This window comes from Carettochelys insculpta, chromosome 11 (assembly GCF_033958435.1).
Source record: "Carettochelys insculpta isolate YL-2023 chromosome 11, ASM3395843v1, whole genome shotgun sequence".
Taxonomy (NCBI): domain Eukaryota; kingdom Metazoa; phylum Chordata; order Testudines; family Carettochelyidae; genus Carettochelys; species Carettochelys insculpta.
The window spans coordinates 3892406-3910994 of record NC_134147.1 but is presented as its reverse complement, the minus strand read 5'-3'; the positions used below and the strand labels follow the sequence as shown (position 1 = coordinate 3910994).

Below are 18589 nucleotides of genomic sequence, written 5' to 3'. Positions count from 1 at the left end.
GGGTGTAAGTGTCAAGACAGGGTGCAGGGAAGCAGGGTCCTCCCTCAACTTGACTCATGTTAATATAAAAAAACATGTAAGCCAAATTTGCACAAGTTGAGGGGGTCTACTGTGTTCCAGTATTGGGCAACCAGAGCTCTGCCAGATGCTTTTTAGTCCTTTTCTGCAACACTGGCTCAAGTCTTGTGTTTTTTTTGAGGCTTCATGAACTTGGAAAAACAGTTGTCACAAGTCTGTTATTTTAGTGTGATAATCTGATATTAAGATGTGTCAGCTCTGCAGTCTTTCACGGAGAGGTACTTCTTGTAAAACAAAGACTTTATAATAATTACTTAAGCCTTCACAATGTAAATTCTACATAAGTCACTGAATTCAATACCTTATACTTTGAGAAATTCAGAAATGAAAGGGTTTAAAACATATTTTGAAATGTGTTTGTTCTGTTGTGTTTAAAGTTTGTTGCAAGTAAGTTTCCTGTGTGTCCTTTGCTTTTTAGTGAGCGGTTTCTGGTGAGGTTAAACAAAAATGGAGGCCCCAGGAATCCAGAGAAGATAGAACGGATGTGTGGCCTTTTCACAGTATGTATAAATTCTTATTGTTAGAGCCCTACCAAATTATCGACTCATTTTGATTAATTTCACAGTCAGAGGATTTATAAAATGGTAAATTTCGTGATTTCAGGTATTTAAACCTGAAATTTCATGGTGTTGCAATTGTAGGAGTCCTCACCCACAAAGGAGTTCTGTGAATGTCACAAAATTATTGTAGGGGAAGAGGGTTGTGGCACTGCTAAACTTACTTCTGTGCTGCTGTTGCCTGTAGCATTGCCTTCAAAGATGGGCAGCTGAAGAGTGGTGGCTGCAGGCTAAAAGTCCAGCTCTGAAGGCAGAACTACCAGCAGCAGCAGCACAAAAAGGAGGATGGTATGGTATGATATTGCCACCCTTGTTTTTACTTTCCTGCCTGCAGAGCTGGAACCTTAATCAGCAGCTGACACTCTCCAGATGCCCAGTGCTAAAAGCAGCAGTAGAGGAGTAAAAGTGACATGGGTATGGTACTACTACCCTTGCTTCTGAGCTGCTGCCTTGTGAGCTGGACGCCTGTCCAACATTACAGCCGCAGCTCTCTAGCTGCCCAGCTCTGAAGGCAGGGCAGAAGTAAGGAGGGAGGGCAATACCATGACCCTCATAAAATAACCTTGTGATCCCCCTGCAACTCCTGTTTGGGTCAGGACCCTCAGTTTGAGAAACGCTGGACTTCGTGGCGAAATTTGTAAAGTAGATGGTAAAAGCACACAAAAAGCCAAATTTTGTGTTAGGACCCCAGATTTCATGGTCCGCAATACTTTTTGCATGGCTGTGAATTTGGTAGGGCTCTACTCTTTCTCTTTCCCTATCTAACTGTGAACGGCAGCTTCTCTTGCAGATTGTTTGACTGAACACAGGTACTCTGGGAACAAATAGAAATTGTTTCTTTCCTATATACTGAAGAAAATTAAACCTGCTCAGTTCAGAGAAATGTCAACGTAAGAAAACTGAAATAATCTTTCAGATTAATTGATTTTTTGCAAGTGAAAGGACATCAAGTATTTTTCAGTTTTAATTTTTAAATGCCCATTGCACATATCCAACATTTAGAAAGCAGAAGATGGGAATGATTTATTTTTGATTTTATGTTGATCCCACACTATTTTTGCATGAGTCTCATATGCACAAGATCAAAATCTTTGAATAGCAGTGTCTACAGGGCTGAATCTGTGCCATATGTGCTCTCCTTCCCCTCCCCATGCTGACACAGAGGTCATAGTGACTAGAGCCATCCCTTAGTACACTTTTACCACCCATTGTCATTAGATGGAACAGACAGGGTCCACCCACTACTCTTACTGAAATCTGCTTCAGATGCAAATTAGGTAACTAGTTAGTGTTAACGCCCTTTACATTGCTGGCCCCTGTTCTTTTTTTTTTCTCTTCCTTGTTTAAAATCCTCCAAAATCCCTTGATTTAGTTTGCCCCTTAGCACTCTGTGCCACTATCAACACCAAAATGGTGGATTCAAGGCCTTCAGGCTTCCAAGAATCACTGTCCTGGGGTGTTCTCATTCCATCCATGGACAGCCAAAGCCACCGTCTATTTTGCCTCAGTGTCAGCTGTTTGCCAGACTGCTAGCTGTTGTGTCATTTCTTCATAACAGTAATGAGGAAGTCCAAGGGCACTTTTTTGAACTTATACCTTCTCAAATGATTGGTGAGAACCATTTCAGAACCCAAAGAGTAAGGATCAACTTCCAACATGGATTCTGCTTCTTTTAAGTCTTTGTCAGACAGTGACTGTGCTAGCTAGCATGCAAAACTGTGTGTCTTGTTAGTGTCTGTGTCTTCCCATAAGGGAAGAGCCAAATCTTTGTGCTCCTGGGAAGAAAGCACTAAATGTGCTCATTCACGAGCGGAAAGTGATGTCAGTTTGACTCTGGAGAGGCATGAAGAAGCACAGTGCCCATTACAGTACTTTTAGGCATGTATAACAAATGTGTCAACACTAATACCAACATATGCACCAGAGCCAACATCAGCCCTGTTGATGAAAGTATTAACAGCAGCAGCTCACTTACTGTTGGAGGTGACTTTGTCCCAGGATCTCTGTCAGCACCGATATTGCCATATTTGGAACTAGTGCATATTTCTGACTAGTGCCTATGTTTGGGACGCACCAGCTGTGTCTACACTAGCCCCCTTCTTTGAAGGTGTCATGATAATCAGCCTGAATGGAGAATACTGATGAAATGCTGCGATGAATATGCAGCACCTCATTAGGCTAACTCTCCCTGCGACAACTTCGAAGTTGCAATCTCCAAAGCGCCAGCATGCTGTGTAGCTGTGGGCACTTTGAAGTACCTGCACAACTTTGAAGTGCCCTTACTCCCAGAAACCATCTTGGATTAGGCTAGAAGCTGTCTTCCATACCTTTAGTATCAGAAGGGTGTTAATCCTCTATCTGAACAGAATCAAGCAAGGAGGCATAGAGGACATGGTTTCTCTAGAGTTCAAGGGCAGCAGTTTCTACTCATTTTTTTTCCTCTGAAGCCACAAAAGGGGTCTTTATCCTACCGTAGACCTGAGATGGCAGAGTAAATGTATTTGCCATCTTATATTCAGGCTGGCAAAACATTCTTATTCCTTCAGGCTGAAAATTGTGTCATGTCCTTCCAGCAGCATACCTAGATATTGCCATCCACTGGTCACACAGGAAATATTTGTGGGGCCCAGTCGTTACCAGCACAAGGCATCCATGTGGAATTCAGTCTCTCTTCAACATGAAGAAACTTCCCAACATGCTAATGACCAATATGAAAACAAACATACAGTTCTAGTGAGAAGCTGCCTCAAACTTTTTGGGCTCTTGCCAGATTCACATATGTGGTACTGCTATCCAGGCTTCACCTGCATACATAAAAAGTCTGGTTAAGGTCATTCTAGACAAGATTGAAATGAGTATGCTAGTTTTTGGTTCCTCCAAGAACATTTTGGAGTTGTTCCTATTTTTGCTCCATCTGCAAAATTGTTGATGAGAGATCAATCAGGTGCAGGTTGGGTAACATACATAATTGGACTACCTCTGGATACAAGGGATTTTGTCTCAGAAGAATGACTCTCACTGTGTATGTGTGTGCACACATGCGTGCATGTGCTAGAGAACTAAAAGTAATCATATTAGCTAGCATAGCATTCCAGCCTATTTTGCAGAATTGCACTCTGCAGGTTCTCATAGACAACATATCTACAACAAGCTGTATGAACTTGCAACAAGGTGCCCTGTCAGGAGGTACTCAAGTTGTGGACCTAGTGTCATTAATATAAAAGGAACACAGAACACTCTTCATCTACCATGAGTGAGCCACAACCCTGCAGATTTTTTAGGAAGTTAGTCAATCACCAACCACAAATGGTCTCTTGGTTTCCTGCTCAGTAATCTGATAGGTTGTTGCTGACTCTTGGTAGATGAAGATCTTTGGGGGGTGTTATTTTATGTTATTGCCTTGCCAGCATCTCCAAAACATGACAACCTCAGTTTCTTTTCTTTGCCAACTCTGGTGCAAGTTGCATCCTCTCCATTCTTTAGAAACATCCACATAACTTATATGTGTAAAGTAGCTATGTCAAAGGCTTTCTGGAAATCTAAGTACACTCTATCCATTCGAACCCCCTTTTCCATTTCAGCTGCTCTGGAGCCTGGTGATTTGAAAGGGCCTAGTATTTTGGCTGCTGATGTGGCCGCTATGATAGTGGCAGCCAGGAGTCCTGGGCTATTTAATTACTACCAGAGCCTTAGGGCTCTTGGCCACTGCAGCAGTAGCAGCCAGGAAGGGCTGTCTGGGAGAGGCAGGGAGAGTCTGGCTCCCAGGGTTGCCCAGTCTGCCAAAGGCCCAACCCCTTTTGGGGACTCAGAGCCACCTTGTCCCCCCATGCCACACACACATTGCCAAGGAGCCCAGTGTACCCATAAGTCCTGGCAATTTCTTTCACTGATGCCTTCCGAACTTTAAAAAAACAGGCATGGACAGTTCCAAGCATGGTATTTACAATAAACAGCATGCCCTAAACAGAGAAATACATTATTTGTTTTCAAAGCAGTAAGTAGTAAGATATCTCCATCAGTTTGTTGCTCCCCTGGAACTACCCTGCACTGTGCTAGCAGTATGACTCTGTTGCTGGAAACACAACTCTGGCTGATATCTTCCCCTCACCTCTGTCTCCCCACACAGCATGCATAGCCACACATGTAAAGGGCAGGATTTTTCTCTTAGAACTTTGCTTATAAAAGCTCTCTTTACTCCTATTTGTCATGCACAGTACAGCAAATATGATCTTTATGTGTTTGGAACTAGGTGGTTCTCAGTGGTAGCAGATGACAGAACAAGGAGCAATGTTCTCGGTGGCAGTGGGGGAGACCTAGGTTAAATGTAAGATAAAACTCCCTGATGAGGAGGATAGTGAAGCACTGGAAGGGGTTACCTAGGGAAGCAGTTGATTCTCCATACTTAAAGGTTTTTAAGGCCCGATTTGACAGAGCCCTAGCTGGTATGATTAAGGTGGAGTTGGTCCTGCTTTGAGCAGGGGGTGGGACTAGATGACCTCCTGAGGTCTTTTACAGCCCTAATCTTCTATGAGTCTTTGCTTCTTATGGTCTTTGCTGTAGTTAAGAAGTGTATTGTCTGTATGATTTATTTTAGCAGTACTTCTGTATTTCACTATGTGCATTGCTATCATAAAACTCAATTTTTGAGATTTCCTATTTCAAATGACATAAGACAGAAATCTGCCATATGAAGTGATAGGTAGGATTCATATTTTCTTTTCTTACAAAAGAAAATGTTTTACTTCTCTAAATTGATTTGAAATGATAGAATTGCAAAACCAGAATTTCCAGTTTTAGAATTTCTTCACCCTTTAGCTTTAGTAAAAAATAATTTTCTTTTCACAGTGGCTTTTTATTTGACTTATGAATGATTTCATTTTGAAAATTTGCTATTAAGATATAGAATTGAGTTTATCATATTTTACAAAACTGAGTAGTAGAACAAGTCTTTTATTGTATAAGCAAAACTAATAATGCTGAAACTCTCTCTCTCTCTCTCAAACATTCTGGAGTATACTGTCGTCAGTAAGGTGCATCATCATCATCAATAACTGTGGACTCAGCACCTGTTGGTGTCTGAAGCCTCTCTCACTATTTCCTTCCATCTTTCCCTGTCCAGTGCGGAGTGGCTTAGTTTCTGTAGACTAGCTCCACACCAATCTACTATAATCTCCATCCATTCTCTGTGGGATGTGCCTCTCCGATTCAAACTGTCCATGATGCCAAATACCAGGGTCTTGATTTTCCATTTGTCGTTCGTTCTGCAAATATGCCCAGATAGTTGTAGCTTCTGTTTTATAACCTTCTGCAGCAGTTTCTCTTTTGGCTGTATGTTTCTATATAATTCTTCATTGGTGACCTTCTGCATCCTTCCTATTCTCAGAATCTTTCTATAAAAACTCCTTTTGAATGCCAATATTCTTCTTTTCAAATCTTTCATTATCACCCATGTCTCACATCTGTACAACATGCTGCTGACTACACGTTTTCAAGACGCTCAGCTTCGTTCGTAAGCTAATTGCTTTGATTTTCCAGATCTTATCCATTGCCTTCCAACTCGCTCTTGTTTTCGCTATTCTAGTCGCTATTTCCTTCTTACAGTCCAGATCATAACGTTATTTCGCTCCCCAGATATGTGAACTTCTCTACATTTTCTAGTTCAATACCATTGACGCTGATCTTCCTTCCTATTTCCTTATCTCTAAATACCATTGTTTTTGTTTTATCAATGTTCATAATCAGTCCGTACCACTTCCCGTCTTCATTTAACACTTGCATCATTTTTGCTAGCTTCTCCTCATCTTCCTCAATAACTGTCATCCGCGAACCTCAAGTTGTTAATTCTTTTCCTGTGCACAGATATCCCTCCTACATCTTCCTTGATCTTGTCCATCACTCTCTCCACATGTGCGATGAAGATACTTGGTGATATTGGATCTCCTTGTCTCGTACCTCTACTTGTTTTAAAGCAACTTCCCGACTCCCCGCATGTTCGCACCGCTGCCTTCGCATTGTCATTGATATCCTTCAACAAACTTATCCATCTGCTATCCTCTCCGTAAGACTCCAACACTGCACAAGTCACTTTCTGATCTATACTGTCAAATGCCTTTTGAAAATCAACAAAGCACATAACCCCGATCGCTTGATTGTAATTGCGGACCTTGTTTATCCTTGATGTCTGAGTTGGCATCTTTTATCGTTTAGTTGTACTCGCATCAGATTTCATTTGTATTGTTGTTTGACGGTCAACACATCAACACAGATCTGACCAACCCTCCTCCTCCTTCCAGGCTTGGACAGGCATGGAGCTCATAGAGGCTCCATGGCGGAGTTACTAAGATGCAGGTCATAGTTTAATTGAAAGGAAAGAAAGCATGAAAAAAATTGAATCCACAGCTATTATATCAAAATAACATTAAGGACCAGACATAAGGCCTCATAGTGTCAGATTCTAAAATGAGGCGCTATAGAGCATCCAGCTCTCATCCTTTCAAGTCTTGAGATTGTGAATTGCGTTTTTTTAAATCTTGGGTCATCAGATGAAGTGAAATGACTCTTCCCTTCTACTAAGAACAATAAGGATGAATGAAGTTACAACTCTATTTGTCTTTTAAGCATTCCTATGACTTTTTTATATTTAATATAATGACTTAACCAAAACCTCATAATTTTCACTGTTCTCTTGATCTTTGAGTGCTGGTGCTTTAGTGTATTCCATTGTGGGTATACATGTGCTCCACATGCATGAGACAGAATTCTTGCAGTCAGTCAGTCTTGGTCTGCTCGTTTGCTCCTGCCTTCCTCAGGCTCTGTACCAAGAGTATAAGGGACAGGGTGGACCAATCACCACTCCTATTTCTTCTCTGCCATGAATCCAGTCATTATCTGAAGCCGAGGGGATGGAAGCTGGGTAGTGAAATACAGATAGGGACCACACTTCTTGAAGGGCTCAAGTTACAACCAGGTAAGTAACTTCCTTTCTTTAAGTGGTGGTTCTTATGTGCATTCCACAGTGGGTGACTCAGAAGCACTAGTCTGAAAGGACAGTGCAAGGATGTAGAGTATGGCTGCTTGTGAAACTACAGCTCCAAAGGATGTCTCAGTGGAGAGTCTTATGAATGTGTGTATGGTAGTCCACATAATTGCCTTACAAATGGCAAATGTCCAGCCAGCAGTGCAGGCAGTGCCACAGAGATGTCTGATTGTCTCATCTTGTATAGTGCTGCAGCTCATAGATTTCATCTGAAGTTGCATGTGTTGGGATCAAAGTGTTAAATACATGTTTAAAAATGGCTGTTGAAAGGTTCCAAATAGTTTCACTCACTAGTGCAGTTAGATTTTTGCTTTGGTTTTTGATTTTATAGAACTCTGCTAGCCAGAATATAATCTGCTTGTGCCTTACTTTTTTTTTATCCACAACCTTCCCCCCTTTGTAAAACAGATTTTAAAATGGAAAGAATTGAATAAGTGAAAAATATTTCTATTTTATTATTATATGTGGGGTGCGTTTGTACATGCGGTTTTGCAGACCTGCTTTAAGGTCAAAAGTGTGTTGTAATAATTGTTTTAATGTCTATATTTTTTCCAATTTGTTAGGATCTCAGCAGCAAGGACATGAAGAGGGACTTGTACATAGTTGCACATGTCATTCGAATAGGTACAGTATAAGTTGCTAAATATTTTTTTTAAATTACATCAAAACAAGAAGTATTTTTAAAAACTATGATGAATTGACACTGATGAATTTAGCCAATTAGAAAGCTCCATCACAGACCCCAACCTCTTTGTAGAAACAGAAGTTCAGACTATGGTGCTATAAATATTAATACAATTTAGTAATTGATAGGCACCGATTTTCTTGATCTGGAACCTAAGACTTGTCTAAAATATCAATTAGAGAAAATATCAGCTTTATTGTACACCCTTCTAAACTTTGAACGCAAAATGTAGGAAAGGGGAAGATAAGTTCACTTTTTGGAGATGATTTCAGCATACCTGGTCATTCATAGTTGTAAATCATTTTCAGCTAGATAAATACTGGGAGCTCTTTTTCTCTTGAGTTCCCAATGACAGTAAATGTCAATGGCAAGTTTTTGAGACGTGTTATTAGTGCACACGCTCACACCAATACTCCCCTTAATGGGGATGTATTTACCCAATGTCAGGATGTTAAGATTTTGGTGTTTTAATTAAGAAGATACCAGATAAAAATTTCTTGTATTTGTATTAAGTAAAATATTTTATTTTAGATTTTTGATGTTGTTTAAAGAAATTTTATCTCCTAATGGGATAGTAACATAATCAGAGTAATAGACAGGCTATAGAAATGTCCTAGTTAAGAGAATTTTATGCTAATATAAAATAATATTTTATATGCTAATATATATATAATATGCTAATAATATGCTAATTCATATGTATAAGAACATGAAAAGAGAGATATAGAAAGATCTGTGTTATAGTTTGTACTGCACATATGTGTAGACAGTCACATAGAGACAACAAGAAAGATAGGAACAGAGAGAGCGGCTGAATTTTAATTTCTAACCAAACTGTTTCAGGTCGCATGCTGCTAAATGATTCAAAAAAGGGTCCCTCCCACCTACATTATCGTCGCCCCTATGGCTGTGCAGTATTGAGCATCATGGATGTACTTCAGTCTATCTCTGAACTAAAGGAAGAAAAAGATTTTGTTCTCAAAGTTTACACGTGAGTAACTCACTAGAGGGAGAAAGACACTGCATGAGCAATTAATATCTGTTAGGTATCGTAATACTAGGCGAAGAAGAACACAGATGTGCCACAAATTAGAAATTTAGCACTGAAGTATGATATGATATGTATAATTTTTTTGTGAATTCCTCTCCCTGTCTGGTTAGCATGACCTGCTCTCATGCTCACAAACAAGTAACCTAAATAAAACTCGTGCAAGTGTGTGCTGCTTATATTGATGAATTCTCCGGTCTTCTAATCTGTTTTATTTATCTGGTTGCTGCTAATGCTAAGTTTCTTAAAGTATATCCCTGGTAGCCCATTATTGAGATGTTTCTTTTCAGAAGGAAACAAGAATGTGAGTGGAGGGGAGAGAGAGCATGGGCAGGAAAGTTTCGACTTGCCCTTGCTTTTTCTTGCAGTTGCAAGACAGCTAGCAAGCCTGTAGGAGATATACTAAAACTACATGCAGTTTCATGTTAAAGATATGCCCTGTATCTACACGAGCCCCTTCCTTTTGGAAGGGGCATGTTAATGAGTGGGTTTGAAAGATGTTAATGAGGCGCTGCCGTGAATATGCAGCACCTTATTAGCATAATGGCAGCTGCGGCAATTCGAAAGTGCGGCTTTTCGAATCATGCGCCATCTGTGGTATTAGAAAGAATCGTGCACCGCTATCTGGTATTAGGAAGAAGGGACTTTTGAAAACTGAGGGTCCTTTTGGAAGGTCTCCATCTCCTCAGGCAGCGCGCGATTCGAAGAGCCACACTTTTGAGTTGCCGTGGCTGCCATTATGCTAATGAGCCACTGCATATTCATGGAGTGTCTCATTAGCATATTTTGAACCCATTCATTAACATGCCCCTTCCGAAAGGAGGGGGCTCGTGTAGACCCAGCCATGATGTGTTATCCTGATTGCATGACAGGAAGACACATTTTGGAATACTCATTGAATATACATTAGTGGGGAGAATTCATAAACTGGCCTTTTTCCTTTTTATTATTGATGTCACTCTCAGGACTACTCAGCTTCCTTTTTAAAAGCTTACAGAATGGTTAAAACAGTGTTCTGCAATCTCGGGGTGAGAGAGAAAGAAACCTTGGTCTGGTCAGGGGTTGCAGGAAAGAGAAGTGCAGTAAGGGTGGGAAAAGCTGCAAGATTATGGATCCACTCTGACAGGTTATCGCAAATGTGCCACTGGGTCTAAATCATTTGGCACCTCCTTGAAAAACTACATTGCCGTGCTGCACTTGAGATCATTTACATGGCTATAGGAGCAATTCATGCAAGTAAGACTTAGGTTTAAGAAGCATGTCATCAGCTGAGTCTTTCTCTCTGTTCCAACAAAAGAGCAGCATGTGTCCAGGATTGTAGATTTCTGATGGGCACCCCACTTCCAGTAAGGAGAGAAACAGGCAGGAGGGCACAAGCAGGAAAGGGCAGCAAAACACAGGAGCAAAACTATATAAAAACAGAAAGCAAAAAAGGAAGGAAGAAGATGAAGGGATTTTAAAAAGGAGGGCAAAAAGCTTGGAAACAAGAAGATAGAGAAAAAGAAGAGAGAATGGGCAGAAAAAGGTAGACACTCACATGCCATAAAGGGCTGTGGAGGCTTACCAGAGCCCATAAGGCCAGTCTATCACTTATAAATAAAAGAAAGAGAACCACTGAATTAAAGACTGAAATGCTGACTGTCATTCATAGTACAAGAGATGACTTCATTGACAGAAAAGCATGAAAAGTTCAAGTATATTTCTGTTACTCAGTCAAGTTTGTGTTTTGGAGTCTTGTTCTGAACCTTTAATATACAGTTTATTTCTAGTGGCATCATCTGCCTTTGACCTTCTTAAAATAAATCTGTCAGATTTTCCTGGCCACACTGAAATTATCTCTTTGGCTTCCACTCACAACTGCTCACAGAGTCTGGCTGCTTTATTGGATCAATATTGGTTTCTGATGGTTAGTTAAAGAGAGCTTGTTGGTAATTAATTCCTATGTGTGCTCGCAAGTTCATTGATTGTCACTTTGCACTAGAGGGCCACTGATAGTCTTCCTTCATCCTTTGAAGATGCAAGTCAGATTAGTGAATGAATACACACACACACATACCTGACCTAAGACTTTGTTCTACCTGCACATTACCATTGATATTCAGAATCCATTTCATGTTGGTGTTTGAGTGACAGATTTTATCAAAACATTCTAGCAGGTTTAATCGACTTAAAAGCATTTGTGAGCTGTTTTTTAACCCCTGATGGATTGTTTAGCAATAATAAGGATTAGTATTTTAACTGTTGCTTTCAAAGATTTGCAGTTAACATTTTAATTAAAAAGATTAAAAAAATCAGTTTTAAGGTTGAAAGTGTTTTCTTGTTTTAGGAGGATTGATAAACTATATGCTTAATTTGGGACTTATGGCAGTGAATTCAGATTATTTTCAAAGTGATTTGCTTACAGGTCTGAATTTTTTTAGATATGTGAGGGATTTAAATCGCTATATGTTATCACTCTGTAGAATCTTTAAATGCTCTCTGAAAACTAGCTGTAGGGAAAAGGATGAATGGATATTGAGTTGGGTCAGAGGTTCAGAATGTCACACAAAATAAGGCTTTTGTACTGCTTAGCAGCTGATGGTCATACTGCAAGCATCCGGTAAGGACAATGAAAATTGGCAAACACAAAATTTCTTCTGGACAATTTGATCTCTGAAACAAGTGAGAAAATTTTCCTCAGTTCTCGCAATCATCAGTTATTTCAATAACACAAAATGATAAGATGTGCAGCAGCTTATGCCAGCTTCCATTAAAGCAGATTGTCTGTGGTCCACTGCTTCAGTCATCTGTATTATTTTAAATGCCTTTTGTTTAGATCCAGTTTTGTGTTCTTGTGCACTGTGCCTATTATAGGACAAAAGGCTAGCCATTTTTATTTGTAACTAAGGGCCTGATTTTAATTATATTTAGATGCCTAAAGATACACATACGGGAAATTTTCTAAAGCATCTAGCTTACATATACAGAACTTTCAAAAGTCCCTATATGAATACAATCCCAATGGGTGTTAGGCAGCTTTGAAAAAAACAAGTAGGCTCCTTCCTGCATTTTAGGATACCTAAATATCTTTGAAGATCTGGCCCTGGAGCATTGTGTGCATTTTAATGTCATAATGTAACTTTAGGAACCACAGTATAGCTGTATACTTTAAACTGTATGCCTTCCTTTAAGTACATCGGCAGTTTATGTATCTGTTAAAAAGCTGTGAATACGAAAGGAAGCTAAATTTGAAGATGGTAATGCTAATTTTTTCTTCCTCATTTACAAAAGAGAAGTTCACTTTGTTTAAAGATCTCTTTATCCTAAATGTACATTGAGACTTGGGTTGGGGTTTGTTTTGGAGGTTGATTTGTTTGCTTTTTTGTTTTTCTGAAGCACCTCACAATGCTGAAGTAAAAAAATAAAAAGTTTCAGGGACAGATGTTGTATCCTAATGGAATCCTCACTATTCTGCTAGTGGACTTTATTGTTTTTCTAATACCAGTGGCATGGCATACCATCATTGAAGTGATTTTTGTACTATACCTAGAAGTATGTGTCATAGTAATCAGTGTTGTCATTTCTCCTGTGGTGTGTGCTATTTCTTTTGGACCTATATTTTGTATAATCTATATTATAACATACGTACAGTCCTTTCACACTCTAGGAGTATCATGGTTACACAGGGTACAGAGGGTGGAGGAAGGTTTGGGACTGTGAGGGGTTTAAGCCTGGCAGTGGGATGTGTGAAAAATTGCCCTGTGGCTACCAGTGAAAAAAAAACAGAGTTATATTTTAAAGAAATATTTCTGGTGTCCTAAGGTCTGTTAATTACTTTATATTGTAACTTATGAAAAAGAGACACATTTTTGTCTTCAAAACGTGTGACAATGAACGTTGTTGGTGATAGGTCTGTAGGTCGAAAGAGACAAGCCATTATTTTTATTTGTCATTGTGCATACCTTTCTGGGAGCTATTTTTAAAAACATGACTCCTAATGCAAAATATAGTTTTAAAAATCATTATTGAATATGTAATTGTGGAATCATGGTAGATTAGAGTTGGAAGAATGGCTGACTGAAAAGTCCTCCAAGTCATGTTGGAGCAGTTCTAAGGGCTCAGAGCAGCCACAGTCAGGTAATCCAAACCGCTGCTCAAAAGTAGGACCAACCTCAACTAAATCATCCCACCCAGGGTTTTGTCAAACCTGGCCTTAAATCTCTGAGGATGGAGATTCTACCACCAGTGCTTCACTGTCCTGCTAGTGAAATAGTTTTTCTTCGAGTATTGTCCCTGTGGGTGCTCCACGCTGGGTGTTGGTGCAGCCTCGCGGGAGTGCTTGGAGATTCTTCTATAGCCATGGTTTCCTGTGTTGCATGTGTGCAGAAGCACCTCCCCATGCCCTCTGGCATGCGCACAACACAGGCTCCTCAGTTTCTCCTCTACTGTACTTGGCTGTAGACAGAGCTTCATTCTCTCTGCAGAAAACAAATTTTTAATCTGTTAGTGGTTTGTAGTTAGTTCTTTAGCCTGTTACTGTTCACTGTTCGCTTTATAGTTAGTCTACCAAAAAGTGTTAAGTTATGGTTAGTTTTAGCACTTGTGAATTTTTGCTGTGTCACTGTGATGCCAAGCTCTCCCGGATTCAAGCAGTGTGCCACGAGCAGAGAAGTGGTGCTGACCTCCGATGGCCTTACTTTCTGCATCAAATGTCTGGGTGAGGGATGTCAAACTCAGTCCTGTACCCACTGGTCCAGCCTTGCCACACAGGCTAGAAAGGACTGAACCAACAGGCTCAAGGCATATGAGAAATCCCTTCAACCTGCAGCTCCGGAGCAGATGCCTGTGAAAGACACTGCATGGGCGACCACAGGTGCGGATGCCAACAATCCCTCTGCCTCAGGTGGTACCCCTCCTTCCATTGTGGACCTGTCTCAGGTGTACTCTCTGCCTCCAGCGCCATCTCTGTGGGCTGTGCCAGTGAAACAGGTGACTGTGGTGTCCCGGGCACCATCATTGCTGGCACTACCAAGAAGAGCGCTCTCAAACCTACTTGGAAGCCATTGGTGCCCTTGACTCTGTCGGCACTGTTGGCACTACCGGTTATGGTTGGTTGAGCTCTGAAGGATGACAGGTCTTCTAAATTTAAGACCTCGTCTTTGATATCAGACATGGAGCAAAAACAGCACCGATCCTAATCGCTGTACCACTCTCAGCAATCTCTGGGCATGGCTTCACACAGCACAAGGGCTGATTCATCACCGTGCCTGTGCAACACCAAAGGGAATAACAATATGACACTGAGATGCCACACTGCTGGGGCCATTGGCACTGGACCATGGCATAGTGTCAAAGTGCTGACAAACTGACCCCCCAGCTGCAACACCAATTGGCACCAGGACCACCGCCATGTGGCTCTCCGCACCAAACATCTCTGGTACCACCTGCATCTCTGTAGCTGTTGCAGCAGTCGGTGCTTTCCTACATGTCAGACACTGGACCCCAGACACCTGGAAGGGATGGTTCTGACCACCAGAATGCTTTTCTTCCCAACATTCCAACCCCATGCACTCAACCACCATGATGTACCTGGAACCTCCTCCAAGATGGTTTGGGCACCCTCATTCTTATCCTCATGATCCAGGGCCGTAGTGATCCTCAGGGCAAGCCAGATTCCCTCAGTCCTATCCTCCGTCAGCAACATCTAGGACCTCAGGGGATCATCCCCGCCATCCACCAAAACCCTCTACGTTGGCACCATACCTACCTTCCCAGCATTCCAGCAGCAAGGACTCTTTATCCAAGGATGGGCAGGCATACCCCTCGCATCCCTCATCATCCTTGCTAGATGATGTGGTGCTGTCAGTATCGCCTGCCTCAATGGAGTATGCCAAGGCTTTCCAGGATCTGTTCAGTTGGGTGGTTGTAGCACAGGGGAAAGACTTAAAGGAGGTCCTCGTAAAACAATACAGGCTCCTCCTCACTTTGCAACTGCCTTCTTTGTCACCAGTAGCATTGCCTATGGACGAGGCCATCATGGACCCCACCAGAATCTTCTGGCAGAGACCCGCTTCCATCCCTCCCCATGAACAAAAAAGGTGGACAAGAAGTATTTTGTGGCTTCCAAAGATGCAGAGTTCCTTCTCATGCATCCCCCCAACTGAACTCACTCGTCATCAAAGCCACCCAGAAAAAGACTAAATCATTTTGTTCCACTCCCAAAGATAAATCAAGTTAAAAATGAGACATCCTGGGGCATGAGGTTTACTTGTCAGGCATGCTTTTGCTGTGCGTGGCTAACTACACGGCCATGCTGGCTGACTATGACCATCTCAACTATTCTAAACTACAAGTGTGGGTCCTAGCCCTGCTAGAACAACAGTGCCCAGCCCTCATCAGCGTGATCTGTGAGGGGCATATTATTGCCCGTATGGCCCTACGGTCCACAATGGCTGTCATGAACATGGTGGCCAGAGTCACAGGGGGTGCAGTGGTTATGAGGCACACATTGTGGCTTCAGCCATCCAGGGTCCCAAAAGAATTGCAGCATACAGTGGAGGACCCCTTTGATAAACAGCATTTGTTTGCTCAAAAAGTTGACAAGATCCTCTATTTCACAATTCCTGTACCATGCTTCATACCATAGGAATGTACAAGTCATGGGTTAAATGGGCCTGCTACTTCCCATACCAAAGGCCAGAGGAGTACTTCTGGTCACAACACCGGCAACAACAAAGCTTTGAACCCTGTCAATGGAACACGTCCCAACAATGACGTTCCAATAGGCAGCAACAACAGCAGCAGCCCTCCACGTCCAATATTCAACCTCCCAGGCAGCAGTTTTGAGGGTGTCGTTGAGAGCCTGAGAGGTCTTTCTGGTCCAGCCAGTCTATGGTCCACTGATCACCCCTTTCTCCATCACCTTTGCCTCTTTTTCCACTGCTGCTGTACCATTACCTCGGACAAGTGGGTCCTGGAGTTAGTGACCCCAGGGGTACTCTATCCTCTTTACCTCAACTCCCCCTGTCTACCCCCTTATCCTTTCCTTTTTCAGGAACTCTTCTCATGAGATCTTCTTGACCAAGAGGTCCAGCATCTCCTCTGCTTGGGAGCTGTGGAACTGGTTCCCGTGGAGTTCTGGGGCAGGGGTTTTTACTCCTTGTACTTCCTAACCCAGAAGAAAATGGGAGGCTGGAGGCCCATTCTCTACCTCAGACAGCTCAGCAAATATGTCCTTTATTGATGGCTCAAGATGCTGACTCTCACAACCATTATCCCGGCTCTGGACAGAAATGATTGGTTCTCAGGTCTCGACCTACAAGATGTCTACTTCCACATTACCATTCATCTGGTGCACAAATGCTTCCTTCAGTTCACGGTGGGGCCCCACCATTATCAGTACTGAGCCTCCTGTTTGGGCTTTCTGCCACACCCAGGATTTTCTCCAAGACTCTGGTAGTCATGGTAGCCTACCTAATCAGACATGGGGTCATTATCTTCCCCTATCTGGACTATTGTCTCATAAAAGGGCCATTGTTCACTGAGGCCCTTAGCATGGTGTGGGTCACTGTGAACCTTCTGTTGAGCTTTGGCTTCCACATGAACTATGAGGATTCCACACTTCACCCTGTGCAGTCCCCAGAATTCATCAGAGTGCACCTGAACATCACTACCACTGGGGCCACGCTGCCCCTGCAAAGGTTTCAGGCCCCATGCAATCTCATCTTAGTGGCATGTTTATTTCCCACTGTTACAGTGTGCATATGCCTCAGATTGCTGGGTTACATGGCTGTTACCATATACATGGTCAGACTTGCCAGACTTCATGTCCACTGTCTTCAGTCCTGCCTTGCCACGTGCCATGCTCTGGCCAGAGACCCGTTGACCGAAACCGTGGTCATTCCATCATGCGTTCTTGCTTCTCTTCATTGCTGGACATATTCGGGCAATGTTCTCACTGGTGTGCTGTTCCACCAACTGCCCCCATCAGTCACGCTTACTATGGATGCTCCCCTCATGGACTCAGGGGCCCATCTCAGCTCTCACAGTGTGCACTGCAGATGGTCCTTCACCAAACAGGTGCGCCACATCAACCTTTTGGAGCTTCAGGCAGTTTGTTATGCTTGCAAACATTTCCAAAGGTTCCTAGTGCACAGCTCCCTCAATATCCTTACAGACAATATCACCTGCATGTACTTTATCAACTGTCAGGGTGGGGTTCTGCCTCTGTCGCCGATTGCAGAGGCCATAAAATTGTGGACATGGTGCCTCCGGCATCACATTACCCCCTCTGCCATGTACTTGTCCGGGATGTTGAACGTCACAGCAGATGTTCTCAGCCACTCGTTCAGCAATCACCAGGAATGGGAACGAACAGAGGAGTGTGTGCCGCATGTCCGCCAGAGGGCATGAGGAGATGCTTCTGCGCATGTGAGGTGTGGGAAACCAAGGCTACAGAAGAACCTCTGAGCACTAGTGTGAGGACACACAGGCACTCAGAGTGGAGCACCCACAGCAACATGCATCTTGAAGAACCATCATTACTGCACAAGGTGAGTAACTACTTCTTCCTAATACCCAACTTAGGCTTCCCCTAACGTAATTTGAGACCATTACTCCTTGTTTTGTCATCTGCCACCACTGAGACTAGCCTAGTTCTCTCTGTAGAAGCCCTCTTCAGGGAGTTGAAGGCTGCTATCAACCCCCCTCTCCTCACTCTTCTCTTCTGTGGACTAAATAAGCTCAAATCCCTCAGCCCCTTCTCATAAGCCATGTGCTCCAGCCCCCTCATCATTTTTGTCACTCTTGGCTGAGGTCTTTCCAATGTGCCCATACTCTTTCTGTAATATGAAGCCCAAAACTGGGTGTAATATTCCAGATGTGGCCTCATCAGTGCCGAATAGAGGGGAATAATCATTTCCCTCCATTTGCTGGCAGTACTCCAACTAATGCAGCCCAGTATGCCTTTTAGCATGCTTGGCTACAAGGGTGTACTCTTGGCTCATATCCAGCTTCTTATCTATTGTAATCCCCAGGCCTTTTTCTGCAGAACTGCTGCTTAACCAGTCAGTCCCCAACCTGTTGCAGTGCTTTGGTTTTCCCCATCCAAAGTGCAGGACCCTGCTCTTGTCCTTGTTGAACCTCACCAGAGGGGGGGTGCCAAAAATAATATAGAAAATTAATTATTTTAAGACATCTGCCATACT

General features: G+C 42.4%; 1 protein-coding gene across 1 annotated transcript in view; it reads left to right on the top strand.

Moving 5' to 3' along the window:
- The window catches only part of DOCK3 (dedicator of cytokinesis 3), a 428244-nt gene that overhangs the window by 230676 nt on the left and 178979 nt on the right, over positions 1 to 18589 (top strand). The window contains exons 10-12 of the mRNA XM_075006205.1: positions 497 to 578; positions 8235 to 8295; positions 9200 to 9347. Coding sequence (XP_074862306.1) covers positions 497 to 578; positions 8235 to 8295; positions 9200 to 9347 — 291 coding nt within the window. The remainder of the gene's footprint in view (positions 1 to 496; positions 579 to 8234; positions 8296 to 9199; positions 9348 to 18589) is intronic.